General features: G+C 42.4%; 1 protein-coding gene across 4 annotated transcripts in view; it reads right to left on the bottom strand.

Annotated features, from left to right (window-relative positions):
- Positions 1-1,454: 1,454 nt before the first annotated feature.
- DNAJA3 (DnaJ heat shock protein family (Hsp40) member A3) overlaps positions 1,455-21,919 on the bottom strand; it is a 111,202-nt gene continuing 90,737 nt past the window's right edge. Inside the window, exons 11-13 of one of the 4 annotated variants that reach the window (XM_029576538.1) lie at positions 13,887-13,946; positions 8,836-8,962; positions 1,455-2,650 (exon numbers count right to left, since the gene is read on the bottom strand). In XM_029576538.1, coding sequence (XP_029432398.1) covers positions 8,850-8,962; positions 13,887-13,946 — 173 coding nt within the window. In that variant the 3' untranslated portion in view covers positions 1,455-2,650; positions 8,836-8,849. The remainder of the gene's footprint in view (positions 2,651-8,835; positions 8,963-13,886; positions 13,947-21,919) is intronic. The other 3 variants (XM_029576540.1, XM_029576539.1, XM_029576541.1) reach the window with 3 other exon arrangements.

The raw sequence follows: 21,919 nt of genomic DNA, 5'->3' as shown, positions 1-21,919 counted from the left end.
TGTAGGATACACATGCATGAAAGGATTCTAGCCAGATAAAAAGCAGATTTAAATTGTTACAGTGCTGGCTTCCACTGATAGGCCATGTCAGGCAATTGTCTTCATCTTTGGTCCCTACCTATCCCAAATCCAGGCCCCTTCCCATGTTTATCACCAAGCTTTGTAATAGATCAAACTGCCATCAAAAATCATGAGGCTGTTGTAGACATCCAGTATTCCCCATGCTCGATGTCAGGGTTGCACCCATGGCCCCTGGGTACAGGTAGCACAGCCTCTTAAAAAGTCTGATGCAGCTGTACTTCCAACTCTGCACATTCGCTCCATATGACTAAGCAGTCAAGCCCCTTCACTCCCCCAACCCACCCTTACCAATGCACACTGAGTCTATCCAAGAGGTTTAAACTGTCACTTTATTGGGTACCTCTCTCTCTCTGCCAGTGGGCTCTTCCACGTATCTCTCAGTAAAGAGGTATATTTCCTCTATATCTTACTCCCTTCCAACTTGATGATATAACCCCTTGTTTTCTCTTTTTTTGGCCCAGTAACACCTCCTTGCTCTTCCAGCTCAATCAGAACCAGTGCGGAGATCCTTGCACCATGAGCATTCATTCACCGCTACCCAGATAGTTTTCTCCCTTGTTTTAATTGACCCTCCATCCCCCACTGGTTATTTCAACAACAGCCCTGAGGCCAGGAACCCTGTATCATGGGAGCTAATGTGGCCACGTAGATGTCACTCATGAATGACCCTCCCTTTCCACCAATGATGCCTCTGTAGCATCCACAGTAACAAACGACCCATAGGGCGGAAGAGCCAGAAATTGAACCCAGGACATTCCACATGGATATGCATGGCCCTTGCCACTAAACCTATCCCTGCATTGCTTAACAAAATTTAATTTTCTTACATGTTTCTGAAGCCTGTCACATATTTGAATATCCTATTTCCTCTTTCCTCCAGTGAGTATATTGTGTCTTGAGCATGTTGCAAGCTCTCTATAATTTTAGTAGCCCTTCTCTCTTAATGGCTCATCTTCTCAATGTTTTTCTAAAGAAAGAGCCTCCAAAACTGAACAACATACAAGAGGCAGTTTCACTAGCAACTTAATAAGGGCAATATTGCCTTCTTTTCCTGTGGTTGATATCTCTGCTTATACAACCAAATATACTGTTAGTTTTCCCAGTGTTTGTCCTAATTCATACACAGCTAATGAAAATGTCTCAAATTACATGATTTTATACTTTTTAGAAGTTCAATTTCCAAACCGTTGACTATCCGTTCCAGTGTTACAAAACTCTGTAACAGAGTTGGATCTGGAAATAAGCATATTTTCCCTCTGATTCCTTAGCAATGTCACTAATAAAAATATTGAAAAGAATTAGTCTTAGTATCAAGCCTTAAGGTTTCAATTGGGCAGCATATCTTGTAAAACTATATCACTGCATGAATGTTCTTTTTTTTTTTTTAATAAAGTACCACTACCAAAAACACAGAGTTCTACAGTGAAACCTGCGGGCCTCAGATCTTAAGAGTCTGCAGTTGTAAATGTGAAATCTACACAAGCACTACTACTACACAGATCTTGGCTCATGCTAGTCTTTTAGGGATGTGCTGGCATGGGTTTCATTTTGGGGGTTTTTGTGCACACAAATGTGCATATAAAACCATTTAGTGTGCACTAAAAATTTAGTGCATGCACAAATGAAAAAAAAATTTTCAGTTGCACACTTAGCCTTTATAAAGGTTGCACTGTATTAGAGCAACAAATAATCCAAACCCTGTAAGATTAAGGACGCCTTTTATTACCAAGGTAAATGGTGGCAGCAATTTTACTGCATATTCTGTTACTCTCCTATAAAGAATTACACCAAGAATCTGTCACCTTTCATCACATAGGAGAGGAGGACCAGGCCTGCTTCTCAATAAGGAAGGAATCTCTTAACCAGTACCTTTAGTGCAAGAATTTCAGAGGCAGGTCAGGTCAGGTCCAGGGATGTCCTAAACTACCATTGTTCCCAATCACAGTTGTGCCGAAGCTGCTCAATAAGGGTCAGACTCAAAGGCTTCATCCCATTCTGTGCCTATGGGAAAGTCCTTAATGAAGCATACCTAAAGCAGGAGCCACTGATGGAAACTAGCTAAGCAAGAATCTGTAAGGTTTTAGTACAGAGCGTTCCTTGCTAGTACATGGTCATATATATTATATGCAAAGGTATGGGCTGCAGGGCACAGCTAAGCATGGATGATTTCAGCAGAGGGCAGACACAAGCGTGTAGCAGCAGAGGTCTTTAATGTTAGCTGGAAGAAAAATATGATTTTTCCTTTAAAGTTTGATTCATTTGCTGTCCATTTATAATTCAAACTGTCAAAACATCCTCCCTCCCCCCTCAAAAGTACTGAGGTGCCAAGTGGGTATAACCCATGAGAGGGCAAGGGCCAGTCTTCCTCAGGTAATGCTTGCTATTTCTTGCCAAGAAACAGACACACAGCAATTTGGTTATTTCTGGCATTCCACGGACACTGCATGGTGCTTATAAAAAAAAAAAAAAGTCTTGTGTCTTTCCACCTCTGAAGAGCTGTGCAGTTAGATCCAGCCCTCCACCCTGCACAGGGAGCCGCGCATTGCCTAGTTTCCAGCAGATCGTTTACCTGTGGTTAAAGAAGAAATAGCATTAACTTAGTATTTGCACTATACAGCAAGAGGCAAATGATCCGCACTCAACTCACATTAGGGATGCAGGGAAAACCTAAGGCACAGTGTTTCATGTACAACACACCATTCTTAATCAGAGAATCATAATGGAAACATACGTAACTTAGAGGCAAAGAAAAACTAACATCTGTTAACCTACAGAGTCTGCAGAGGGTAGCTGGGTGTGCTACAAGCCAAAGAAAACTAAAAACTACTGAGAAAAGTTTAAAAAAACCCCATTAATTCCTCCTGGCACTAGCACGATTTCTAAAAATTCTACATGTAACATTTCAATGTAGCTGATTTGAGTCAGCTAAATTGCTGCATTCTGCCAACTTTAGGACATTTCTACACACAATGTGGAACTCAGAAACCCCGTACTATGAAATCTGTCTTATTAGAACACAGTAAGGACTTAGTAACTTAAAATATTACTGCTGGCTCTGGTAATATATTCCAAGTGTACTGTTACCTAATAAGGATATAGTGGTACTACCTTCAGTAAACTAGCACCAGTATTTTTATTTTCCTACATTATCCAGAGTCTTCCATTTTCCAACCTTTGAACACTGCATTCACTCTTGAATTGCTGTACAATGGAAACCTTAGCAAACAATGCAGATTTTAAAAAATGTATGCAATGCCCCGATGTTGCTACTCTAGTACCTATATCCCATTTTGGGCAAATCATTCATACTACGCTTTTCTTCGGATTGCTCCACCAAGGGGGTGGTTTACATTATTTAATGTCCCTGCCTTCATCTCTATCAGGCCGATTCAGTAAAAGTCGCGGGAGAGCGCCCGCTCAGGCCACTCTCCTGTGTGTGCAATTCAGGGGGGAAGAAGATGCAAATTAGGGCCCATGGTAAAAAGAGGCGCTAGAGACACTAGCGCCTCCTTTTTGACAGGAGCAATGGCTGTCAGAGGGTTTGACAGCCGATGCTCAATTTTTCTGGCGTCTGTTCTCAAACCCTGACGGCTCGGAAAACAGACGCCGACATAATTGAGCATCCGTCTTTCCGACCTGCGGGCCGCCGGTTCCTGGATGTAATAAATGATTGCTTCATAAAGCAATTGGTTCAGGAACCAACAAGGGAGGGAGCTATTTCAGATTTAATTAGTGGAACGCAGGATTTGGTGAGAGAGATAACGGTGGTGGGGCCACTTGGCAACAGTGAACATAACATGATCAAATTTAAACTAATAACTGGAAGGGGGACAATAAGTAAATCTGCAGCTCTAACACTAAATTTTCAAAAGGGAAACCGATAAAATGAGGAAAATAGTCAGAAAAGAAACTGAAAGGTGCAGCTGCAAAGGTTAAAAGTGTTCAAAAGGCTTGGACATGGTTTAAAAATACAATCCTAGAGGCGCAGTCCATATGTATTCCACGCATTAAGAAAGGTGGAAGAAAGGCAAACCGATTACCATCATGGTTAAAAGGTGAGGTGAAAAAGGCTATTTTAGCCAAAAAATCATCCTTCAAAAATTGGAAGAAGGATCCATCTGAAGAAAATAAGATAAAACATAAGCATTGTCAAGTTAAGTGTAAAACATTGATAAGACAGGCGAAGAGAGCATTTGAAATGAAGTTGGCCATAGAGGTAAAAACTCATAATAAAAACTTTAAAAAACATATCCAAAGCAAGAAACCTGTGAGGGAGTCGGTTGCACCAATAGATGACTGAGGGGTTATAGGGACTCTTAGGGAAGATAAGGCCATTGCAGAAAGACTAAATGAATTCTTTGCCTCCATGTTTACTAATGAGGATGTTGGGGAGATACCAGTTCTAGAGACGGTTTTCAGGGGTGATGAGTCAGACGAACTGAATGAAATCACTGTGAACCTGGAAGATGTAGTAGGCCAGATTGACAAACGAAAGAGTAGCAAATCACCTGGACCGGATGGTATGCATCCTATGGTACTGAAGGAACTAAAAAATGAAATTTCTGATCTATTAGTTAAAATTTGTAACCTATCATTAAAAACATCTATTGTACCTGAAGACTGGAGGGTGGCCAATGTAACCCCAATATTTAAAAAGGCTCCAGGGGCGATCCGGGTAACTACAGACCAGTGAGCCTGACTTCAGTGCCAGGAAAAATAGTGGAAACTATTCTCAAGATCAAAATCGTAGAGCATATAGAAAGACATGATTTAATGGGACACAGTCAACATGGATTTACCCAAGGGAAGTCTTGCCTAACAAATCTGCTTCATTTTTTTGAAGGGATTAATAAACATGTGGATAAAGGTGAACCGGTAGATGTAGTGTATTTGAATTTTCAGAAGGCATTTGACAAAATTCCTCATGAGAGGCTTCTAGGAAAAGTAAAAAGTCTTGGGATAGGTGAATTGCAAACTGGCTAAAAGACAGGAAACAGAGAGTAGGATTAAATGGACAATTTTCTCAGTGGAAGGGAGTGGGCAGTGGAGTGCCTCAGGGATCTGTATTGGGACCCTTACTTTTCAATATATTTATAAATGATCTGGAAAGAAATACGACGAGTGAGATAATCAAATTTGCAGATGATACAAAATTATTCAGAGTAGTTAAATCACAAGCAGACTGTGATACATTACAGGAGGACTTGCAAGACTGGAAGATTGGGCATACAAATGGCAGATAAAATTTAATGTGGACAAGTGCAAGGTGTTGCATATAAGGAAAAATAACCCTTGCTACAGTTACACGATGTTAGGTTGGGTTTTACTTATTATTATTATTGTACTTAAAACGGTTTTAGTTTTTTAATTTAATTTATTGGTGATGTAAGATGTGTAAGGATATATTTACTATATATGTATTTTGAGTGTTGCTACTGCAATTCAATTTAATGTAAACCGCCTTGAAATTAATTTGAAAGCCGGTATATAAAGTTAAATAAATAAATATTAGCAGCTACCAACCAGGAAAAAGATCTAGGCATCATAATGGATAATACTTTAAAATAGTCGGCTCAGTGTGCTGCAGCAGTCAAAAAAGCAAACAGGATGTTAGGAATTATTAGGAAGGGAACGGTTAATAGAAAGGAAAATGTCATAATGCCTCTATATCGCTCCATGGTGAGACCGCACCTTGAATACTGTGTATAATTCTGGTCGCCGCATCTCAAAAAAGATATAGTTGTGATGGAGAAGGTACAGAGAAGGGCAACCAAAATGATAAAGGGGGATGGAACAGCTCCCCTATGAGGAAAGGCTGAAGAGGTTAGGGCTGTTCAGCTTGGAGAAGAGACGGCTGAGGGGGGATATGATAGAGGTCTTTAAGATCATGAGAGGTCTTGAACGAGTAGATGTGACTCGATTATTTACACTTTTGAATAATAGAAGGACTAGGGGGCATTCCATGAAGTTAGCAAGTAGCACATTTAAGACTAATCGGAGAAAATTCTTTTTCACTCAACGCACAATAAAGCTCTGGAATTTGTTGCCAGAGGATGTGGTTAGTGCAGTTAGTGTAGCTGGGTTCAAAAAAGGTTTGGATAAGTTCTTGGAGGAGAAGTCCATTAACAGCTATTAATAAAGTTTACTTAGGGAATAACCACTGCTATTAATTGCAACAGTAGCATGGGATCTTCTTAGTGTTTGGGTAATTGCCAGGTTCTTGTGGCCTGGTTTGGCCTCTGTTGGAAACAGGATGCTGGGCTTGATGGACCCTTGGTCTGACTCAGCATGGCAATTTCTTATGTTCTTAATAAACGAATTGTTTTTTTCCCCTATGAAATGAATTTGGGTCCCTACGAAAGAAAAATACAAAATGAAACTAATTTTTTCCTTCTGCACATCCCTATTGTCTACGTGTGTCATTGTACTTTAACCATTCTTTTACCCCTGAATGAATCGGTTCATGTAACTTCTTAGTTTTGATTGACTGTACTCGATCACATGACCTTCCATTTGGCACGGTTTGTTTTGGGCTATTTAACTGTGTGTCCTGGAGGTTAGTGGTGATGTGCCACTCTACGAGTTTTTGTAAGATTTTAAGCTCCTGGTAAGCTGGTTTACATAGGATACTTTGATTGATACTATATGTACCTTTTCAAGCCATTAATGCTTATCTTCTCATTAACCTCTCTCTGTATGTTATGCAGACCTCAGGTCCCTCCCAATGCAGTTTTGTTTGAAACACAGTTCCTGTCAGGGGACCGTTAATTTGGACTTTAAAAAATATTGTGGTTTGGCACGCTATTGAGAAATCAATCAAAACTACATCTCAACATTGAAATTGTTGGACAACTTGATATAACACCATTTCTTCATATCTACTTTGATAGTTTAGTGGTTTGATGCTAACAATGAAACCATTTAAATAGGACTTCCCAAACCTGTGCTTGGGCCCCCACCCAATATTGGATTTTCAGGATATGCAAAATGAATACACAAGAGATAAAATTTGTACACATTGGAGCCCCAGTATATGTATATGAACAGTGGATATCCTGAAAATCTAACTGGCTGGGGAGTCCCAGACTTGTAGGGGATGTCAAACTGATCTCTACAAGCAGCTTGTAAGGCCCCAGCAGTCCATTATGAGCTGAAATGCTTTGTTTGACAATTCCCATTCTCCTGGATCCGGACTTTAAGAACATAAAAACATGCCATACTAGGTCAGACCAAGGGTCCATCAAGCCCAGCATCCTGTTTCCAACAGTGGCCAATCCAGGCTACAAGTACCTGGCAAGTACCCAAAAACTAAGCCTATTCCATGTTATTGTTGCTAGTAATTGCAGTGGCTATTTTCTAAGTCAACTTGATTAATAGCAGGTAATGGACTTCTCCTCCAAGAACTTATCCAAACCTTTTTTAAACCCAGCTACACTAACTGCACTAACTACATCCCCTGGCAACAAATTCCAGAGTTTAACTGTGCGTTGAGTAAAAAAAGAACTTTCTCCGATTAATTTTAAATGTGCTACATGCTAACTTCATGAAGTGCCCCCTAGTGTTATCTGAGAGCTTCAGAAGCAGGGCTCATATACTGTGCCTGGGGGTGATCAGCTCATCGGTAAGACTATTCTTAGATGTGTCAAGATGAAGGAAGGTTTGTATGTTCTGTGTGCTCCTAATCAGGAGCAAACATGTTATTCATACTCTGATGAAAACAAACTTTCTGTATTACCATAAATATTCAAGAGGATTATTAAAAAAAAACCAACATTTTAATGGAGACTGCTTTAGTTTTGACTGCACACACACCTCAAATGTTTTTCTGCTGTTTGCGTCTCACAGACTTCATGAATGGTATTAGGAGAATTTTTCCCCCAAGATCATGCAGTCAGTAACAAGGAGATGTTTGAAGCTGGCTAGAATAAAGAAATCTGGTCATAACATGAGGCCAAGCTCTAGGACACTGCCAACAAGGGAAGACTTTTCTCACGACTTTACTTCACTTCAGTGGCTTCCTTGTCAATACATTTTGTGCTACCATAACCTCTTTTTTTTCTAGCCTGCCAGTTTTCTTCTCCTTCTTTGGACTTCCAGCTCAGCTCAGGACTAGGACTGGGATCCAGTGCCATGAACCTTCACTTGTAACTACCCTTAGATTTTTTTTTTACACCTCATTTTGTATCACCTACCAAGTTCACTAAGCAGCTCAGTCATTGCAGCAACAAACCTCTGCTGGAGACCATACACCAGGGTTCCTTCCAGAACCCTGCAATCACAGGCACTAGGTATTGCGGTTGCAAGGTGACAGACTCCCCACACAGAGGCTATGAATGCTGCCTCTGCAACATGCACAGTCTAAGCTGACCTGGGTATCAAACCCAGATCCTTCACATGGCAATTGCTACTGAGCCATGGACAAAATATAAGCGTCTTCCTTGCTCAAAATATGAAACTCGCAATGATACAGCCAAGGTAAAAATATAGCTAACGAAAGTTCTAGGTAGTTTAGCCTAACAAATATCAACAAAAATGCTACTGAGCCACCAGGCCGGCCCTGCAGCCTCTGTTTCTATGCAGAGAGTAAACAAGCTTTAAAGGCTGGGGAGGCCTGAGGCAAAGGGATCTTTAAATAATCTATTTTCCTTTCAATCGCGGTGCAACCCCTTGCTTGGGTGGCAGAGTGTCCCAATTTAGCCAAGAACAATTTATGAAAACCAATATGGAAAATAAATATAAAATTTGCTTTCCTACCTGGGCTGAGAGCTTCAGGAGCTAAACATTTTCTTAAGTTTCGTTAGGAAGCCCTCCTTGTCCTCCCTCGCCTCCTCAGCCTCAGGCCTATCCGCGCCTGCTTCACTGCTTTCCTGGGCACGGCCACCTGGACACAAACAGCAAGGAGCTGCTGTCAGAGCAGGCGCCACAAGCTCAAGACACTGTAGACGGTGCTGTGGGAGGGAACACATCCTGCTGGCCCACCTTCCAGAACTAGCAAAATGTACCAAGGTCATCCTGAACGCTTCCCCTTTTCTGCCCACCTCCTTAAGTTACTCCCGTCTCTTTCCTCGGATCCACAAATCTGCTGCTTACCCTCTCCTTCCACAGCAGGGCCAGGAAAACAATGAAAATGTGAATCTATTATCTTGGTCTTGATTTGCTATCTCCTGAATAGAAGAATAATAAGTAAAATGAATTTGGTGACCAGTCTATGCCCTCTTTTTCGAGCTCTAACAATTAATATTACATTAGCTCAATTATGGCAAATGCAAAAATGAGTGTTAGTCTTTGTGCCCAAATTAAAGTTATCTTGCAACCCAGTCTAGGTAAATCTGTATTATTCCAATCAAGGTGGACTTGATAATCCCTAATTAAATAGTTTTAGTCATTCTCAACTGAAAAAATTTTGAATTGAAAAAATATGATCCTTCATACCAGCCTTGCACTAGATGCAATGTGGTTGACAAAAGTTTCACCAGCAAGCGTTTTCTAACTTTTCATATTAGAGACAGAGTGCACAAGGCCCAGACTACTGTTCCTCCTCCTTGTACACTATGTAAGAAACCCCTTATCAGGTCATCATTCTGAGGGGCCTTGAGTAGGGAAAATATTGGCTATTGCCAACAGTTTCAAAATGATGAATTTAACGTATAACGTTTATATTCTACAGGATCACAGCATTTCACAACGGTACAGACACAATCAATAAAAACTGTTAATAACAAAACATTTTTAAAGCGTCCACAAGACGTTAAACATAAAAAGAAACAAAAAGCGGATTAAACAAAAAGAAAATACAAGCCTGCACTAATCACTATCCTGCAGTAAACTTCACCTCAATAAGATTATTTTGCTTAGGTCCAGGCTTTTCGCTTAATGAATAGCATTCTTTTAAACCATTACTTCAAGGGAAAATTACATTCTGGAAATTTTTTTTTAAACCATCCAGAAGAGCACCATACAATACTCAATTTCAGCGAGTGACTGTTACATCAACAATACAAATAGCCCTATGCAACTCACTGGGAAAAAAAAAAAAAAAAGACTTCCAAATTCAAATATCAGGGCAGTAAGGGGGGTGGATTTATGGAAGAGATCTATGAAAAGCCTCTACTATTAGAGATGCAATATAAAATTCTCTCATTGCTTGTGTCTGACACCAGTTAGATTACACAAATTGTTTCAACTGGAGGAGGATGTAGGTACTTAGAGAATACAATCCACATTTGGTGGTCTTGCCCGATTGTTAAGGCTTTTGGAGCCATCCGTGTATTTTTTCTTCAATTTTTGTGTGGGAATTTTGGCTCTGACTTTACTCATGACTGTAATAAAGGTTTCAGGGTTGAAAAAACCAAGGGCAAAAAAGCCATCAGCTATCACTGGGCAATGCAGAGATCTGCACTAGCAGCCTGTTGGTGCTCGTTTTTTTTACATGGGTCAGGACAGGAGTAAAAGTTAGAGTACCAGTCCGAGATGCACAAAACTCCAGGAATAAGCTATGCCAACTATAAATAGTTCTGCTTGCATATTGAGGGTATATACCTGCCCAATTCTCATTTGTCTAAGCACAGAAACATGACAGCAGAAAAAGACTGTATGGCCCATCCAGCCTGCCCATCCTTCCAATTTAGCATTATAACTCCCATCACTTCCTTAGAGATCCCCTGTATTTATCCCATTCTTTCTTGAAGTTAGATATTGGTTTTTGTCTCCACCACCTCCACTAGGAGGTTGTTCCATGCATCCACCACCCTTCTCTGTAAAGTAATATTTCCTAAGATTATTCCTGAATCTAACCCTTTCACCTGCATCTCATATCAACTCGTTCTATAGCCTCTTTTCCATCGACAAAGGCTCACCTACGTTCATAGAGACATTCAAATATCTCTAAGGTTTCCATCAGATCTCACCTTTCCTCTAGGGCAGCGCTTCTCAACCAGTGTGCCGCCAAGCACCGGCAGGTGTGTCGCGTGCTCCCGGTCTCTCCCGCTGCTCTTCCTTCCCTGCTGCAGTTGCCACCAGGCTATCAGTACGTTCAAGCCCAGTGGGAACGGAAGTGGTGGTAGAAGAATCAGTGGCACCTGCGGCTGGCCTTTTCTTCTTCCCGCGCCCCCCCCCCCCCCCCCCGGTGACCTGGAACAGGAAGTGATAAGCGGTGCGCGGGAAGGCGAAAGAGCTGTGCCGCGTGGAAAAATAGCAGCGGCGGCAGCAGCATCGGCCCCTGAGCAATCGAAGCAGCCGGTAATCGGGAAAGGAGACACAGCATGAGCCTCCCGCGGCCGATGGGATTCTTCTTTCTTGGCCTGCGGGGGCTGGAGGAGGCCAAGAAAGGGGGGAGGAAGTGAGAGAAAGAGAGAGAAGCAGCCAGCCAGCCTGTGTGTAATTGAGAGAAACTGGTCAGAGAGCTGATGTGTGTGTATATGTGAGAGACAATGAAAGTGACTGCCCAGGGAGATGACTGATGTGTGAGAGAGAGAGAGAGAGAGAGAATGGAAGTGAGAAATCTGGGTATGTGAGAAAGCATGGGCGGAAGAAGCCTGGTGTTGTGGGGGGGGGGGGGGGGGGGTGAGCGAAAGAAAGCATGGGAGGGAGAAGCCTGTATATCTGAAAGAGAACATGGGAGTGGGAAGCCTGTGTGTGTGTATGCATGCATGAGAGAGATTAGGTGACTGGTGTGTGTTTGTGTGTGTGTGAGAGAGAGAAAGTGATTATGGGAATGAGAAGCCTGAGCATGTGGAGAGAACAAGCATGGAAGTGAGAAAAGTGTGTGTGTGTGTGTGACAGAGAAAGTGATGATGAGAGTGAGAAGCCCATATATGTAAGTAGAACACGGGAGTGGGAAGCCTGTGTGTGTATGGCATGAGAGAAACTGTTCAGGAAGGTGACTGTTGTGTGTGTGTGTGTGTGTGTGTGTGTGAAAGACTGTTTGGGAGATGATTGGTGTATGAGAGACAGAAACTGGTCATGGGGGCGTGACTGGTATGGTGTGTGTGTGTGTGTGAGAGACATGGGCACTAAGGAAGAGGACCATGAGTAAAGAGCTTAGCTTCTTACTGCTGCTTGTGGTGTGTACCATGGCCTGCATGGAAGGGGAGTAGGAGAGCTGCTGGAGGGGGTAAGTAAAGGTGGCTTTTTAAGTTTGTTTTTCTTGATTGACTGCCATTTTAATTATTTAATATTATGTGATGTCTGCTTTTTTGAAATATTTTATTGGTGTTTGGAGAATGTTTAATAGTTTTTATGAGTTTTTAACTGTTGGATGTTATTCTGTTCATAGCTGTTTTGAAACATTTATTCTGCTTATTAGTATAGTTTTACAATTATTTCTGTGTGGGGATCTATAGCTGCTTGCTAGTTCTGTTTTCCTAATAAGAGGTGTATTGGTTTTTAGGGCCTGATTTAATATTTGTAGTGTTGCCTTTTCATAGATAGGGTTGCTCCTGTTTGAGTGTATTCCATAATACAGGTGTAACTGTGTGCGGATTAGTTTATGTGCATTACTACAGATCCTGGGAGTATGTTAGGTCAGTTCTGTGTCTGTTACCGAGATGAGATATTTTACTAGCATGTAAGCGTTTGTATCAGTCTTATTTGTTGTGTTTTCTCAAGAGGACATGCATTGGTGGTAAACTGCTGTCTTTTCATAAGTAGGGCTATTGAGCCTGGAAGTAGAAGGAGTTTGAGTTGCTGTTACTGAGATGACATCTGAACATCTTTTTTGTAGGGTGAGTTGTATGGGGAATGTCATAATTCTCCTTTACATCCATTATTGTGGGTCAGGGTGGTTCCTGTGGATGCAAACTGTACTTTTACATCTAGCCCCGTGACGATCATGGGTCAGTGTGTCATGCATGTGAGAACCATCTGTCTCATGTGTCCTGACAGAAAAAAGGTTGAAAACCACTACTCTAGGGTATAGATGTTTAGATCTTTAAGTCTATCCCCATATGCTTTAGAACAAAGACCACAGAAAACAGTTTTCTATTACTGTGTACATCATTTTTTAACAAATGAGAACTGGGCACTCAAAAGATGCAAACAATTGTTTGCTTATTTTCCAGTATGCTTGAAACAATATTGTAGAACAGTGACTTGACTTTAAAATTAGCTTTGAGATATAATCAGTTTGGCCCATGTCACTTTAAACAGCCAATAAAGGAAATTTTATTTTATTTTATTTATTTATTTATTTTTTTAACATTAGTGCCAATTTTAGCACCTGTTTTTCTGAATTGGGTCCTTAACATGGGTTTTGGCTTATGCCAATTTACCTAGCTTGGATTTTTTAGCATGGGTTTAATTTGCATACCTTTATTTTATTACATTCTGCTGAGCTGCTGGTTTTTATCATGTGTACTACCAAAAATTGGTGCAAAAACAATAGTGTGGATTTTGTCACAGGTTTTATTACATCAGTCACACTGATGTTCATACAAATATTGTAAGCAATATGTACAGGGAGAGCACTATACAGTATCTGTTCAGGAAACAAGGACAGCTGAGGATGGTCTAGGCTACCTGGCTCTGCAGCACATTGAGGATGCTGTAAGGTATTTATTGATTTTCAGAAAAGGAACTGTTATACTAGTAACCAGATATATGTTCTTCACAGCCAATTTTTAAAATTGGAAGAGCTGCCAGAGATCCTAGGCAGACTGTCTGATGTAACATAGGGCAGCTGTGAAGAGCAGGCTGTTGCAAGACTGCCCTCACATTACATAACAGAGAGCAAATCACTTTCAGCTGGGTCACACTATGCACGAATAAGCGAGAATGAAGGAGTTAAAAGGAAAAATTAGGTTTCTTACCTGCTAATTTTCTTTCCTTGAGTCTTTCCAGACCAGTCCAGCATACCTGGGTTAGCTCCCCTGCCAGTGAAAGGAGAGAGACACAATTCTGATTCACTGACATCACCCCTTATATACCTCAGTGAAGCCTGCAGCCCTTCAGTATAACCATATCAAAGCAAAGCAAAATTGCTTACCTTGTAATAGGTATTATCCCAGGACAGCAGGATGTAGTCCTCACATATGGGTGAAGTCAGCAACGGAGCCCTAGGCAGGAAAGTTTACTGTCAAAGTTTCTAGAAACTTTTGACTGGCACTGTGGTGCCCACTGAGCATGCCCAGCATGCTATGATATTCTCTGCCACAGGTGTCACTCTCCAGTCTCGTATGTAGCAATAAGCTTTAGCAAAAAATAAAATAATAAAAGGTATGAGGCCCAACTCCGCGGGGTGGCGGGTGGGTTCTGTGAGGATAACATCCTGCTGTCCTGGGATAACACCTATTACAAGGTAAGCAATTTTGCTTTATCCCAGGACAAGTAGGATGCTAGTCCTCACATATGGGTGAATAGCAAGCTAGAGGCTGAGTCATTGTGTATTGAGGCAACAGGGAAGTATTGCTGTTGAAATGAGTCAGCTGAAGATCACAGAAGATTGGATGTAGAAGGAGTTGGGTTTAAACTGGAAACAAGTTCCTTAAGACAGATTGTCCATAGGCTGAATATTGTCGTCCTTGTTTGTCCAAACAGTAATGAGCTGCAAAGGTGTGAAGAGAACTCCATGTTGCTGCTTTACATATGTCAATGATTGGCACTGAACGGTAGTGTGCAACTGAGGTTGACATTGCCCTTACTCACCCTTGAAGAGGAAGGCCTGCTTTTTCATAGCAAAACTGTATGCAATCTGCTAGCCAGTTGAATAGAGTAAGCTTACCCACTGCTTTACCCGGTTTGTTTGGATCATAAGGGACAAAGAGTTGATTGGATTTCCTGTGGACTGCAGTCCGGTTTAGATAGAAAGATAATGCACGCTTACAGTCCAAAGTATGTAAGGCTGTTTCTCTGTGGTGAGAATGAGGCCTTGGGAAGAATGTGGGTAAAACTATAGATTGATTCAAGTGGAATTCCGTAACTACTTTGGGAAGGAATTTTGGATGTGTACGGAGGACCACCCTATCATTTAAGAATTTTGTTTAGGGTGGATATGTTATGAGTGCTTGTAACTCACTAACCCTTCTAGCTGATGTAATGGCTATGTAGAAGACAGTTTTCCATGTGAGAAATTTTAAGTCACAGGAGTCTATGGGTTCAAAAGGAGAACGCATGAGTCTTGTTAAAACCAGATTCAGTTCCCATTCTGTGACTGGTGGCCTAATTGGTGGGTCAAGGTGAGTTAATCCCCTCATAAACCTACTTACAAGAGGTTGAGTGGAGATTGGTGCATCCTTTACCCTGTTATGGTAAGCTGAGATTGCACTGAGATGTACTCTTACTGATGAAGTCTGGAGGCCAGAGTTTGAAAGATGATATAAATAGTCTAGTAGAGTATTTGTGGGGCAGGAGAACTGGTCAATGTTCTTTTTCGTGCACCACAAAGTAAATCTTCTCCATTTTGAAGAATAGTTCTTTCGTGTGGAAGGTTTACGTGAAGCTATAAGTACTTACTTATTTATTCATTTATTTATTTAGAATTTTTATATACCGACATTCTCGATACACATATCAAATCAGGTTGGTTTCCATTGAACAAAACAATCGCGGTTAAGGCGTTACATTAAACAGTTTCTGAACATTAGAACATAAATATTAAATAGACATCAATAACACGTCAAACAGCGTTCAAAAGACGTAAAAAAAACAAACAAAATACTTGAGATAAATTGGCTGAAAGATTGAGTGGTTGTAAGATCAAGTTTTCAACATCCATGCTGTTAGAGATAGGGATTGAAGATTGGGATGACGCAACTGACCCTGATTCTGAGTTATGAGATTGGGATCTACTCCCAGGCGAATTGGATCTCTGACTGAGAGGTCTAACAGTGTGGGGAACCATACTTGTCGAGGCCAATATGGGGCTATGAGAATCATGGACCCCTTGTCCTGTTGTAGCTTCACTACAGTTTTGGTTATGAGCAGTATTGGAGGATACGCATGTAGTAGGCCTGAATTCCAAGGGCGAGCAAAGGCGTCCTTGGCTGGCTGGTTGTTCTGTTTGTGGAGAGAACAGAACTTGCTCACTTTGTAATTCAGATGTGATGCAAAGAGGTCTATTGTTGGTTGACCCCATGTTTTGAATATCTTGGTCGCTACTGAGGGATTTAGTGACCATTCGTGTGGTTGGAATTGACGACTGAGTCGATCCGCCACTACATTTTGAATGCCTGCTAGGTAAGTGGCCTGAAGAAGGATTGAGTGGTTCAGGGCCCAGTCCCAGATTTGTGCAGCTTCTTGACAAAGGAGATACGAGCCCGTGCCTCCTTGTTTGTTGATGTACCACATAGCAACTGTGTTGTCCGTTTGGATGAGAACAGTCTTGTGAGAAAAGCAGTCCTTGAATGCATGCAGAGCATAGCGTATAGCTCGAAGCTCCAAGAAATTGATCTGAAATGTTGCTTCGAGTGTTGTCCAAGTCCCTTGTGTTTGGAGATTGTTTATGTGAGCTCCCCAACCCAAGGTGGATGCATCTGTAGTTAATGTTATCTGTGGGACTGGTTGTTGAAAAGGTAGGCCTATGCACAAGTTGTCCTTGTCTATCCACCAAAGAAGTGAGGAACGTAGTTGGTGGGTTACTTGAATTGCAGAATGTAGTGGTTGAATGGCTTGGATCCATTGTGATTTTAGAGTCCATTGAGTTACTCTCATGGCGAGCCTTGCTAGAGGTGTAACCTGAACTGTAGAGGCCATATGGCCTAGTAAAATTAGAAACTGATGAGCTGTTGCTTGATTCCTTGAATGAATCGAGTTTGCCAACACGGATAATGTTTCTGCCCGATCCACTGGTAGAAAGGCCTTTGCAAGGACTGTGTTTAGTTCTGCTCCTATGAAATGGAGTAGCTGAGAGGGTATGAGATGGGATTTTTGATAATTGATTAGAAAACCCATGGAGTGAAGTAGAGCAATTGTTCGGTTGAGAGAACTTACTGCTCCCTGGCGAGATTGACTTCTGATGAGCCAGTCGTCTAGATATGGGAAAACATGAACACTTTCCTTGCGTAAGTGTGCTGCTATTACTGCCAGGCATTTGGTGAAAACTCTGAGAGCATATGCCAGTCCGAATGGCAGTACCCTGTATTGGAAATGCTGATGACCCACTACGAAGCGGAGATATTTTTGATGAGGAGGGAATATTGGTATGTGAGTGTAAGCATCTTGTAGATCCAGAGAACAAAGCCAATCTCCTTTTTGAAGAAGTGGAAGTATGGTGCCTAGAGAAACCATCCTGAACTTTTCTCTTTTTAGAAATTTGTTGAGATTTCTGAGGTCTAGGATGGGACGTAGGCCTCCAGTTTTCTTTGGAATGAGGAAATATCTGGAGTAGAATCCTCTGCCCTGCTGTGTCCAGGGCACTGGCTGAATGGCCCTGGCTCTCAGAAGGGTGGATAATTCTATGTGTAGTTGACTTAGCTGAGAATTTTGTTTTGGACAGGAAGTTGGTGGAAATTCTGGAGGAATTGAGAGGAAATTTAGTTTGTAACCATGGGCAATTATAGAGAGTACCCATTGGTCTGTTGTTATTGTTTGCCAGTGTTTGTAAAAATGTGAAACTCTTCCTCCTACTGGCAGATGTGTTTGAGGATTTAAAATTATGGCTTGTTCTCTGGTCTGACTCTCAAAATCCCGCCGCTGGACCTGTCTGAGGTGGAGGTTGTGTGCGAGGAGGCCTAGGCTGTCTTGCTTGAGAACGTTGTTGTTGAGGCCTAGTAGATCTGCCCCTGGATGTTTGTGAGTAGTATCTACGTGGCCTGTAGTAAGAACGCTTTTGTTCCCTGCGGGGCAAGCGTCGTTGTGATTGTGTTGAAGGGTCCTGAGGCATTTGTGACAGCTGACGTAATGTCTCAGTGTGGTCCTTTAGCTGTTGGACTGCTTCCTGGACCTTGTCACCAAATAAATTGTCTCCCAAACATGGCAGATCCACTAGTTTTTCCTGGACCTCAGGCCTGAGATCCGAGGCCTTGAGCCATGCATACCGTCGAGCAGTAATCCCAGCAGCTGCAGTTCTGGAGGCAGTGTCAAAGCTATCGTAAGCTGCTCTGACCTCATGCTTCCCTGCTTCTAGGCCTTTGCTCACTATGGCCTGTGCTGATTCTTGACACTGTGCAGGTAGTGAGTTTACGAATTGCTCCATCTGCTTCCATAAGTCTCTCTGATACTGTGTCATATACAACTGGTATGCAGAGATTCTCGAATTCAGAATTGCTGCTTGATACACCTTTTTGCCTAAAGTGTCCAGGAAGCGGTGGTCTTTTCCTGGGGGAGTTGAAGAGTGAGGACGGACACGTCTTGACTTTTTCTGGGCAGATTCAACTACCACGGAATTGTGTGGTAATTGTGCCTTTTGAAAGCCAGGTGCTGTCTGTACAAGATAGGTGGAATCCACTCTTTTGTTTACTGCTGGAATTGTAGAAGGGTGCTCCCAGATTCTGTGTTGTAGATCTAAGAGCACTTCATGAATTGGGATTGCCAAGACTTGTTTAGGAGGATCTACAAATTGTAAGACTTCTATAGAGTGTGTTGTCTAGTGTCTTGTTCAGTAGTCAATTTAAAGGGTATGGTATCTGCCATGTCTTGTATAAAATTGGAGAATGATAAGTCTTCAGGTGGGGACATTTTTCTGGGTTCTGGTGGAGAGGGTTCTGACAAAGTCCTCAGAGGATGTATTTGTGTCTTGGCTATCCCAGGAGTCCTCATCATCATCCCTGTGAGGGGGTCTTGTGATGGACTTGGATGGTAAATGTAATCCTGATGGACCTGGTAGTGGGTCATCGATGGGAGGTAATGGACGTGTTTGTTTGTCAGGTTGTTTCGGTAAAGTGTTGATGACATCTTGGTACTGTTGTATTAGACGCTGGAAGAAGGCTATATCTTGAATTTCTGGCTCTTCCTGTGGAGGTTGGATCGACGGAATAGTTATCGGAATCGACGTCGGTGGTCGTCTCGATGTCAGATCTGACATCGGTGGAGTCATCGGCATCGACGTTGCAGACGTTGATGGCAGGTGTGCGTAAATCGATGTGGACGTTATTATTTTGGGCGTCGACATAGAGTCTCCTTTAGTCATCGGTGTGAAGGTCGACACCGGCATCGGCAAATTTTCCGGCATCGATGCAGGGAGCATCGGCATTGACGAGCCCGTCGGAATTAGATTTTGTTCCAAGAATGCCTTGGATAATTGGGATTATCAGACAAGCGGTAGCTTGTCTGATAATCTCAGACAATTCCGGTGTTACAACTGATGGTATCAAAGCAGTTGTAAGCAGTGGCGGAGGCTGAGGTGTAGGATCCGGTGCAGAGCCCTGCAGAGGATCAGGAACTGGAGACGGAGGAGTAGGCCCAGGCACCGGTGTTTCCTCAGTCCGTGGCCGCTTTGCCATCGAGGGTTCCTGGGGATCCATTCCGGGCATCGATGGTCGTCGATGTCGATGCTTGTGTTAACTTCTGAGGGTCGAGGGATTTCATCGATGATGATGATGGTGACGAAGGATCCCCTGACGGCCCTGGGCTAGGTTTTTTAAGTAATAAGCGTTTAGATGTTCCGGTCGGGGACGACTTCGTTGATGCCGACGGAGATGGTATAAGTTGAAGCTGGAAAAGATGCTCCATTTTTTCAAGCCGGGTCTTTCGACTTTTCGGAGTCATCTCGGTGCATTGTGGGCAATTATTTACCTCATGGTTTTTCCCCCGAGGCATAGCACACATTCGAGGTGCGGGTCGGTAATCAACATTTTCTGAGCGCATATAGGACATTTTTTGAACCCTGTAGCCATATTTCTAATCGACAGCCGTCGAAAGAAAGGGAATTCGTGTGAAGGAAAAAACCTTCGAAAAAAGGGACAATGAGACAGAGGTACTCACCGGCCGGTGGAGAAAAATTACCCCTTTGAATCTGTGACAGAGAATATCGACTTTTTCAGTCAAATTTGTATAGTGTTGAGAGGAATCTCAACGGCTCCTTATCCCGCGGTGCGGACAGCAGCGCGGAAAGACGAAGACAGGAGAGTGACACCTGTGGCAAGAATATCATAGCATGCTGGGCATGCTCAGTGGGCACCACAGTGCCAGTCAAAAGTTTCTAGAAACTTTGACAGTAAACTTTCCCGCCTAGGGCTCCGTTGCTGACTTCACCCATATGTGAGGACTAGCATCCTGCTTGTCCTGGGATAATACACATTACACGTACACCCCTATGAGCAAGGGAGAATCCAGACCCATTAACCAATGAGGCCCTCTTACTATAAAAATAGAAAATCTTCCAGGCCAAAAAAAAAAACAAAAAACCAACACACAAAAATGTAAACATCTGGAATTTTTGGCTATAAAAGTGTGGAACTCTGGACTGGTATGCTAAGGAAAGAAAATTAGCAGGTAAGAAATTAATTTTTCCATCTCACCAGACCAGTCCAGCATACCTGGGATGTACCCAAGTCCCTATCACACTAGGGTGGTGGTGGTGGAAGGGGGGGGGGGGGGGCAGATAATTCTGCATTCAAAACTCTAGCCAAAAGGAGGCAACTCTTCTTGCCTGCACAGTCACACAATGTTTGGAGAAGGTATGCAAGGATGCCCATGAGGCTGCAGGGGAAAGACTGCCTCTTCACCCTGACTCCTTGTGGAATGGGCACAAAGCCCCTCAGGGACCTACAATCCTCAAGAGATGTAAGCTGAACCAATAGCCTCTTTAATCCATTTGGTAATAGTTGCTTTAGAGACTGCATTCCTTATTTTTTGACCACCAAAAGGAAAAAAAACAATCTGACCTCCAGAAAGGATTGGTCTTCAAATACCTGAGCAAATACTTCTTCTCATTCAAAGATAGAAATTCCTCTCTCTCCCTTTGAATTCATGCTTAAATGCCAGAAACTCTATAGACTGGTTCAAGTGAAACAGGGAGACCACGTTTGGCAAATAAGAAGGAACTGTACAAGAATGGAGACGTCCGCTTCAAAAACTGGAAAAATGGATTCCTACAGAATAAGATCTGTAACTCTGAAATATGCTTCGCTGAGCAGATAGCCGCCAGAAACACAACTTTCATTGTTAAACTCATTAATAGACATTTCTTATTGGTTCAAAAGAAGCCTCACATAAGGCCCAGAGCACTAATTAAGATCCCATGAAGGAATGTCAAGACACAGCAGGCAAAGTTGTTTGGCTCTTCTTAAAAAATGAGAAACATCCAGATGAGTTGCTAAGAACAAACCTTGCAACATCCCCTTATAACATACAAGAGCTGCTACATGAACCTTCAGAGAATTCAAGGCCAGACCTCTCTGGAAGCCACTCTGCAGGAAAGAAAGTCCTATAGAAACCGAAGCCTCAAAGGGAGAAACCCCCGCTTTTGCACACCAGTAGTCCAATATCTTCCAGACACGAATATAAACTAACGAAGTTGACTTCCTTCTTGCCTGAAACAGAGTAACATTTGCTCAACTACCACCTACATCCCAATAACCAGGCTGCAAAGCAAAAAGGAACCGGATCTAACGCTACTGGCCCCTGATGCAGAAGACCTGGTACATGATCCATGCCGATGGGACCCTACAATTGGAGTCTGATAAAATCCACATACCATGGACACCAGGGCCGGTCTGCAGCCACCAGAATCATGTATCCCTGATGATCCTCTACTCTTTGAATGAGTCTACCTATCATGGGCCAAGGAGGAAAGAAAGCAGAGCTCATCCTGGCTATGGCTGCATCAATGCATAGACTTCCACTAACATTGACTCCTTCCTTCAACTGAAATAATTGTTTGCCTCAGAGTAATTTTTGGGTGGCTATGAGATTCCATATGGGTTCTTCCCCAAGGAGAACTAACAATTTGAAAGCCACATTCCAC

This window comes from Rhinatrema bivittatum, chromosome 14 (genome assembly GCF_901001135.1).
Source record: "Rhinatrema bivittatum chromosome 14, aRhiBiv1.1, whole genome shotgun sequence".
Taxonomy (NCBI): domain Eukaryota; kingdom Metazoa; phylum Chordata; class Amphibia; order Gymnophiona; family Rhinatrematidae; genus Rhinatrema; species Rhinatrema bivittatum.
Note: the sequence above shows the minus strand (reverse complement) of the source record. Positions and strands in the feature narration are given on the sequence as shown.